General features: G+C 41.1%; 1 protein-coding gene across 1 annotated transcript; it reads right to left on the bottom strand.

Annotated features, from left to right (window-relative positions):
* Positions 1–2816: 2816 nt before the first annotated feature.
* On the bottom strand, positions 2817–8863 carry APOH (apolipoprotein H; the record flags this gene model as incomplete). The annotated part of the gene is made up of 8 exons (XM_080356696.1): positions 2817–2887; positions 3742–3939; positions 4414–4593; positions 5164–5352; positions 5930–6006; positions 7373–7469; positions 7830–8006; positions 8806–8863. The coding sequence occupies 8 exons, from the start codon at positions 8861–8863 to the stop codon at positions 2817–2819; spliced, it is 1047 nt and encodes a 348-aa protein (XP_080212822.1).
* Positions 8864–9398: the final 535 nt, after the last annotated feature.

The raw sequence follows: 9398 nt of genomic DNA, 5'->3' as shown, positions 1-9398 counted from the left end.
TTTGTAATCATTATGAAATCAATTTGCCCAAATCTGTCCAAATCGCAGGAGACAGACGAGTTTTGTGAGTTGGCAGAATGTGGAAGGCTGGATGGACTTAACAACGTGACTCTCTCTGGGCAGTTTTCTCCAGGCACGTTGGCCAGGTGAGACCGTGAGCTTTGCATTTCTGTCCCGCTTTGCAAATCTGCTTTTTGACGGTTGAAGAGGGCTGGAATTTCTAAGCCAACCTTTTTGCATCTGATGTACATGGATCTGAACCTGCATGTCACTTTCAGGTTTTAACGTATCTCTGTCATGATCATCAAAAAATACTTTGAAAACCTGAATTTGCTGGTATATGGTGACAAAGAACACGAGGCAGAGCAGGACCAGGGAAACTGGAACTAATTCTCCAGGCCAAGTTTCCGGAAGGAATAGATCTGGTTTCTGGGTCTGCTTACCAAGGCAGAGAGCTCAAAGCCTGCCCTGATTTGGCAATTGCAGAAGTTCTATCCAGAAAAGAAAGAAAAGCTAAAGATTCAAAAAATGACCAAGGTTTTGTCTCCAGCCAAAGCTGCAGCCTGGACACGATGAGTACTGAGGAAACCACTGCAAGTACACGAGTGTAGAACACACAGATATCTCAGCCAGAATACAGAGGTAATTCCCAATTTGAATTGGAAAAATATCTTCATCTAAATAAAATACATGCAGTACTTTTTTTTTTTAAATCTCATTTTACACGTTGTCTTATCTCTGTAACTGTCTCAGCAGGTTGCCACATGTAACATGAGCACAGCTCAAGGCATTCTGTCAAACATCTTAGGAGAAGGAAAAAGCAGGTTTCACTCACTCGCACCAGCCTTTGGAACACCTCTAGTTGCAATACATTATTTTTCAGACCTTCTAAGCAAACCTTTCATGTCTGAAAAGTTGTGATTCACAAACACCTCACTACTTCAAACGCTTACCAGGTCACAGAGTTTTTTTTCCTCCTTCTTCTTGCTTCAGGAGGTTGGATAATAAATTCAGCGTATGAACATTGGCTCCTAAGGGCGATTCTTTAAAATATTCCAATTCTGCATACCCAGCTAGGAAGCAGGGCCAGCTGATGGGATCAGTCGGAATTCTGCTGCACAAGTAAGTAGAACTGGGAAAATTTGCTTAGAAAAATCTGAATGTTCCTGGGGCAACTGTTTTTGTGCAAAATACAGATAATTTCAGGGAGAAGCAGCATTTCTGTAGCAGTGACTGCTAACTTAACTTACGCCAACTTGACAGCGTTTTGCTGCGAAAGACAAGTTAATATTAAACTGTGTTTGGTATCTCAGCTGCTGCCCTGAACATCCCGATCCCAGGGAGGTATCCACACAACATTTGGACCAGATTTCCCAACCGAGAGGTTCCTGCCAGCTGCGCTGTGTGTGTTACAAGTACTTGTGAGTATCTTGGTCTGTAAGTCAAACGTCATCCAAGGATCCTGCTTAAACACATTAGGAACCAGAACACAGCGCCCATCGTACCAATGACAAACCCTCCTCAGCTGCTTGCTTGAGTTTGTCTGTCTCTACATTACAGAGTTAAATTGCAGAGGAGTGCAAAGCATTAAATCCTTAAGAACAGCTGCCTCAATCTCTCCTTAAAAATAGGAAGTACAAGAGCAAATTATGTCAGTCATACTATTAAAATATTCATGCACAGCCTTCAGAAAAAGATATATATACAATTAGAGTATGTTCGGAGTTTTTTAATGGTAGCTGTAGCAGCTTACAAGTAGTTTGATCTTAATGTTAAATGATCCTTTTAAAAAGTTCTGCAGTCGCTTGCTTACTGTGTAGCTTACTTGTGCTTTTAATCACAGAGAAGGCTTTTCGACTTCAGAGAGAACCACCTATGACTCATGACCATTTATTATAAGTGTATAACAAATATTTCTCTATCACTGTCTACTATGTTGAAATTATAATTATTTTTTTCTGAATGGAAAGACAGACATAACCACAAAACTTGCCAGACTGGATCACACCAGTGAAATACCTGTGTCATAAGTCAGATTAAAAGTACAGTTTACTTCAAAGCTATTTAATGACCAGAAGTCATTGCTCTTGCTCAATGGTGTACAATTTACTTTTTTAAATAATCAGTTATATTGTGTAATATTCAAACATTGGTAAAAATTAACAGTTGTTTAAAACAACAGTTTCAGGTGAAGTTAGACTCTCAAAACCATGGTTTTTTAGAAGTGTAAAAGAACCCTTCGCTTGATGCTGTTGACATTTAAACCCTGCTTGGATACTCTAAACTCATTGGAAATCTCAGGCTTTCTACTTACGTAAATTCTGGAAGATCCCAGGCTGATGTTCCTCTATCTATAATTAACGGTCCATTCCCTGTCATAGGGGAGCGGTAATGGAATCTGAGCCCGGCTAATTACTGATGATGAAGGCCTTTCTGTATAAATCAGTTAAGAGCTAAAGGATTTGATTGATGATGAGGTAATATTAAATAAGAACACTCTATTGGCTGAAAATTACTTTATTGTAAAGGGACTGCTATTGAGAAAGTCATTTACAATTGCATAACTGATGGAGATACGGAAAGAGAAGCAGTATTGGGGGATTTAAGGCAGGGAAAAGAGAATAAAAGTTAATGGCTGAAATAACGTGTCGGAGCTTGTGGAGGAGGTTGGTGGGGATGGTGGGAAACAGCTGAGACAGACAGCGCTCACAGAAAGTCCGGAGTTCTGGAAATTCACACTCACGGGATCTAAGTTTTCCTCTTCTATACAATATTTTATGTCAGGCAGAGATTTGGTACCGTATTACTTGTCTGATTCACGCTTGATCTTCACATGGTTTCATGTCTGATGGGTCCTTCTTCATAAGCGTTGAAAGAAAGCCACGTTCTGTTGGCAACAAGCGAAGAACTTGAGTTAAATTTTTGAAATGTGGTAGTTGAAAATAATATGTCCCATGGAAGCTGGTAAGGTGAGCAATCAATCTTTGCATCATAGTAAAAATGCTAGAAGAAATCCACTATTTTAATTTCTATTTTAACGAAAGCTAAGCTACCTCCATCAGAAGCCAAATGTGAGGAAAGACGTTTTCATCATGCATGGGCTGTGCTTCTTCCTTCCCTTACAAGTGAAAACAAAACTTACAAGGAATATACTACGCAATAAATGTTGATAAAACAAATGCAAAGCATTTCCTCTTGCTAACAGACTTCAGTATTGAGTCTATTTATCTCTTCTGAAAGCCTGTGTGCCTGTGAACCGGTTCCCCCAACATCAATTCCTCACTACAACTGCCAGCTGCTTTTGAACGCTCTTGGTCCAGCATCAGAACCACTTTGTTACTGATGAGCCCAACGTGGGAATAATTCACCAGAACGGGAGTGAATGCATCAGGTTGTCAGGGCTGCAGCAGCGTGCAGGATTTCTTCCCCCGTAGACAACACTGATCCAAGGATTCATGAAATCCCAGGGTATTTTACAGACAGTGTTTTTTTTGGGCCAGGCCACCTCTAAAGAACACCTTGAAGAACAGAACAGGGATTCAAGCGGGGCTCTGATGGATCTGAAAAAACCCTGCTGTGCATTCTTTCCTTATCTCAGGCCATTTCTTCCTAAATACCCAATAACTTTAGCACAAGGCACATGAATTAGCCAGTCAAATAAGGCTTGAGGATGAATGATGGCATTGCCCCCCAACCATAGTAGTTGTTACTCCACCACCAGAGGCAGCGTTGTGGTCCTACCTTTGAAGCAGGCGGGCAGGGTGAGGTTGCCGTCCACACACTGCGCAGGCACCGTGTAGGCACAGGACTTTTCTTTATTCTTACAGAAGAAGGAGACGGTTTCACCGTGCCGAATGCCTTCCTTAAGGTCGTTCTGAACCCTCTTCTTCTCGCCGTTGTATAATACTACAGCTTTCTTAACGGGTATTTTACACGGTCCTGTGGAACAGTCCGGTTATAAGCAACACATAAGGATAATTAGAACTCTGTTTTGAAAAGTGAGCACGTTAGATCCCATCAGAAATCTGTGTAAGTGCTGTTTGGGAATGAAAAATGGTGTGGCCCATATAGATAGTATAAAACTTCCGCTGGTATTACAATGCTGAGGAAATTCAGAACCCTAAGTATGGGTCAAAAGTTCCCAGCGAAAATCCAGCCTCAGTAACATTTCTAATTATATTAAATAGGAACAAGAAAGGAAATACTCAGACAAAAAGAAGTTACGTGGCTGATTATTGAAGTCTGCTCAGTTACATCATGTCACACAACACTCAATGCAGGGAGTTGTCTTAGATTCTCAGGGCCTTGAAATTACGATTTCAGTTTTCTTTTGCACGAAGCTGTAATAGCTCACTAACGATCAGAGGGAAATTCAACCTGATGGATGGTTTCCAACAGCTGGGGTGTGTGTACCTCTACAGATTGGCTTGGTGGACCAGTTTCCAGTCTTCTCACAGCGGGAATGTTTGTGTCCATCCAGCACATAGCTGGGCTGGCAGCCGAAGCTGACGCTCTCGTTGTAGTGATACATTCTACGGACGGCAAACTCTATGAATCCGTTTTCTATTCCCGTTGGAGTGGGGCAGGTGACAACTGTGGCACAAAACCAAAACCAAAGCTTGGTCAGTGTTTTGCGGCTCCAAACAACACGACATACTTCAAAATAAAACTTTGTGGTTGTTCGTTTCATCCTGTTGCAAAACCAAACGTAGACAGAAGAAAGATTGTTTTAAAAAAAACAATAAATAAATATTACTTGTTTTACATACACATCTCTTGCAATCTGTAGTTATATCAGAAAACTATTTAAATGTGACATAGTTTCACTGAAAACAGTGAAGTTCTCTGGACTGAGGGTAAACTTGCCTACTTCTGAGATTGATCCTAGCACTTAGAATAAAACGTCCGCCATTCTCTGATCCCCCACCATGAACTATGTCTTGTTTAAATAACCTTTATACCTGCAGCAAATATTTCATCCGTTCCACGTTGTGCGCAATCTTGTCAGCAATCACCTTGCATCCTCGAGTCTGACTTTCAGATTAATTCTGCTATATGTTTGCAATAACAATTGTTACCAAAAAAAATATTAAGGTTGTTCGTATAGTTTAATATATTGGATTCTAGGGAATATTTGCAGGTTGATAAAAGGACGTTACTCACCCTTGCACTCGGGAATGCTGCTCCAGTTCCCGTTGGCCATGCAGGTGGCCGTCTCATTCCCAAAAAGTGCCATAGGTGGCACACACTCAAAAACTATCGTGTCCAGGAAATGAGAAACATTTCCAGGTTTCAAGCGACGGTAGGAAAGGACTCCAAATTCAGGAATCGAGGGAGGCGCGCAAGTAACAACTAGAAAAGCATTCATAGAAGTTAAAGCTTAAAGAGCGAATTATTAGTAGAATCACAGGAGTGACGTGCTTACAACCAAGTTAATCCACACTATCATTTAAGGAAGCTTAGCTAACGAAACAAAAAGAAGTCAGATTAAAAGTCTCAGGAGCCTTAGAGTATGTAATCCATGATTTTTGCTATATTTTTGGGGCAATATTTTGCAGTGTATTGCTTTTTCAGTGACGTGTTCATGCAGGGCAGGTTATAGCAAACACACGTATAACAGTTGCAAAGGCACGACGATATCTCCTTTCTATACACATGAATTTGAGTGGATAAGCGTCTTACCTCCAGCTGTAAATAACATCCCTGATCCTGGCCTTTTGTACAGTCCTTTAAACTGTATTTCTCTAAAACTAGAACCCACACATTTAACCCCAAACATACAGGGTTCTTCTTGGTTTTCCTAATTATTTCTCACATGGCACTATAGGAGGCCTCCTAGTAACAGTATACGTAATTCTGATCAATGTAAAGGAATCCTTCTGTAATAAGGAGAACAATAGAGTAGGTTTTTTGATATTTAAACACCTACCTTGACACTGTGGAAAAGTTCCGCTCCACTTTCCATCTGCCATGCATTGGCTCGTTCTTGTCCCAACGAGGTTGTAACTGGAAACAGAAAGATCTGGTTATCAGAAAGCTCAGTGAACATGGAAACGAATCAAGCTGTTCTTTGCAGGAAAGATTACCAGTCCTGATAAACAGACTCAAGAGTCCAGCTCTGGATCCTTCTCCAGTTCCAGCACTTACTGACCCCAAAGGAAGTTTAGATTCAAATATGAGAAATTGCTAATATTTGAGTATTGCAAGCATCCAGACAAAGGGCTTGATACAATTAGATGTGTTGCTTTTTCAACTGTAAAGTCTATCCTATATATTCATTTCTACAACTGGTTAATACTCTGGCTATATGTGAGTAGTGAGCATTGATCTCTGATTGTTAATGTGAATGTTGTGGGTTTTTGGGAGGAGTTCCTATCTAATTATGACAATTAGGATCAAACTATCGCAAAGAACTCAGCACTCTAAAAAACTAAAAAGGCGCTGAGATGCATTATTTTATTTTCACGCTAGACAACCCAATTTAATTTCCATATGCCCTCTAAATGCTTCTCTGCCATCCTCTGCACTTATATTGTTAGCACCTACTCTGAGTTTTAAAGAAATCTTCGTCCTGTATCTTATCATTTCAATATCACACAGCTGAAAACCAGTAAATTATAATTAGCAAAATTAAATAATTTGCTGATAATTTCCTACATTTGGTGTTGTAGTTTAATTTATTTCCTCCTTATTTTACCCCTCTTTTATGGAAGAAGGAGGTAGTGGGGGCTGCTGATGCTCTTCAGTGAGCTCTAGGCTCTGTCTTACCTATGACCTTCCTAGGTAAGCATTGTTTGTTAATTAATTATCCAAGGAAAATTATTTGTATATTAGTATCAAATATTTCTCTGTATTTGCCATAACTGTTTTTCTATAAATGTGTTATCATTTCCCAAACTAGCAAGTAGCCTTGAGTAAAAGTGCATTCGCTCCAGGGACCAAGTCAGGATTAACCTCCTGTTTTCATTTGCTGAGCTTGGAAAAGCAGAGAGACAACATTTTCAGTCTCCAGAGCCCAACAGTGTAACAACTGAGATGGCGATTATCTTCTCTCTGCTGTAGGATTTCATCTCGCCATGGTGTAAGAGGATTTAAAAAGCAGAGGAAAGCAGTCCAGAATAAATCTCTGTATAAAAATCTCTATTTTGATGGCTTCTGGAAGATGTTGCTTTGGAGCAGCAAAGCTCCAGGATGTTATAGCCAAAACTGAACCGAGGATGATCACTAGATATGCTTTTTTAAACTTTTGGAAATGGGTTGGGCTCTATGTGCAGTTTTCTAGGTTCTCTGGCAATATTGCAGCGGGTGATACTGGCATGTAAGGCTATGGTTTAAATTATTCGTTTAACGGCATGAGGAAGGGAACACTTACCCTGGGTCACATGAAAAACTTATAGAGCTCTGATAGTGGCTGTCTATAGCTTCAATTTTTCCATTTTGCAAGAGTCCGGGTCTGGGACATCTCTTTGCTGTTAATTAAAGATTTTTTTAAAAAGGATAAAGTTATTTCATGAGGCATGAATCTAGGAGAATGGAACTGAGCTGATCATAAAGGGGTCCTGGCATCTCTCGCGTTTTTCCTCTCCTATGTGCTACATTTCATAAGTACATTTTCTACATCCTATCAAAATATAGTAGTTTCAAAGTTGTTGCAATGAAATAATTTTTGGCATTTGGTTACCTAAGGAAAATAACTTCTACGCATTCAAATGCCAAACACGAACGATGCAGAATACAATAAACGCAGGTGTTATCCAGCAGTATGCGTCATTACAGCGTAAGTGCTGCTGGGCTGGGTCTAGGAGTAGGATAGACTTGGTTTTACTTACGCAGGCACAGGAGCGTGTTGAGGGGCCAGCGGCCCGTCGGGAGGCAGGTGTATTTCCTCTGGCCGTTATTGGGGACGAACCCGGGCCGACAGGTATATTCTATTTCCTCACCCACATCATACGCTCTCTTGTCGACGTTAATCGTGGCAAATAGCACTTCTGGTGGCCTGGGACAGACTGGAGGAAAGGAGACGCTTAACAAGAAATTGGGCAGAAAGTTGGAGTTGTTCTTATTTCTCAACTGGAAGCACAGGTTTCTGTATGATCACTAGCTATAGTATGTTCCTGTATGGAGCTAAACGGTCTTTCTGTAATCTATAGGTACAGAACTTATTGAGGCAGCTCTTGGTTACTTATAAGTATTAGATTTTTGTGTCACTTCATTATACTTTTGCTTCAAAATGCATTTGTGAAGGTGTTCTGCCAATTGAGTCAATTATGGTAAATTATCTTGGACAAAAGAGGGTGAGAGTGACTTAGAAGCAAATTATTGCGTTCCACTTTTAACCCAAATTAGTTTGCCGGGGTCAGCCTGGAATGAGGTTTTGGGTTTTGTTTTTTTGCAATTAAATTTCGTTTTCTTTGGTTTCCCCAATTTTTCGGTTCGGTGGGGCAAACGCTCTGTTACATTAGGCAGTTCTGATTGCAAAACAGCTTTAACATATTGACCCATCACCCGGAGAGTGAGAAGAAGAGGGGAAGGGGGAGCGGAGGGTGCGGAGCGTGTCCTGCAAAGGACACGGAGAGACGCTCCCGCTGATATTGTGGCGACACAACAGAGTGACACAAAGCTTGTGCTGCAGAAACGCACAGCAAATGGATGGAAAGAGAACGCAGAACAGTGCCCAGAGTCCTTGGCATGGGGAGAGGAGGAGAAGAGTGAGCGGGATGATGGAGAGTTGTCTGAAGGTTTAAAGTCCTGTGGTTCCTTTCTCCATCTTCCCTCATTCACACCGTAGAAAGTGGAAGCACTTACCTCTTGCTGCCAGAGCACAGTGGCTCAAAGCAACCGCGACCAGCGCCAGGGGGAACATCACGGCCGGTCCACGAGCCCGAGTGACCCTGGGTCCAGGGCTGTTCTCTCGCAAATAAAGGCATCCACAAAAGGATGGTTATATATTAACTCTTTGTATTTATTCCCATCCCAGTAAACAGAAGATAAAAGGTCCCTTGTGTTGTTTGTAATAGAGGATGAAACAACCATCACATGTTGCGTTGGTACATAAAGCGGGGATTGAAATGGTGATCTCTGCTGAGAACGTCTCCTCTCCGGTTGGTTCTGCAGAGCAGCTCCTGTTGGGACCGATGTTTTTGACAACACAATATTATCTTCTCAGCATCTTTGGAGGTTGAGGCTGTTTGGAGTAGGATATTGGACCAAATAATTGAACTGTCGCTAAGAAGCTGTTGTTTATCACTCGAGTGTGTATGTTTCTATGGACCAGAGTTACAACAATCTTTTCAAGGCAAAATCATTAGCGTTGGAGTGACATTGGTTTTGTCATACGCCTCCAGTGATGCCAACTTCATGCCAGTTTGCTCTAGATGATGATATGCCCTGAAATTCAC

The sequence above is a fragment of the Nesoenas mayeri genome (genome assembly GCF_963082525.1).
Source record: "Nesoenas mayeri genome assembly, chromosome: 19".
Lineage (NCBI taxonomy): Eukaryota > Metazoa > Chordata > Aves > Columbiformes > Columbidae > Nesoenas > Nesoenas mayeri.
The sequence above is the reverse complement of the archived record's forward strand: the minus strand, read 5'-3'. Positions and strand labels throughout refer to the sequence as shown.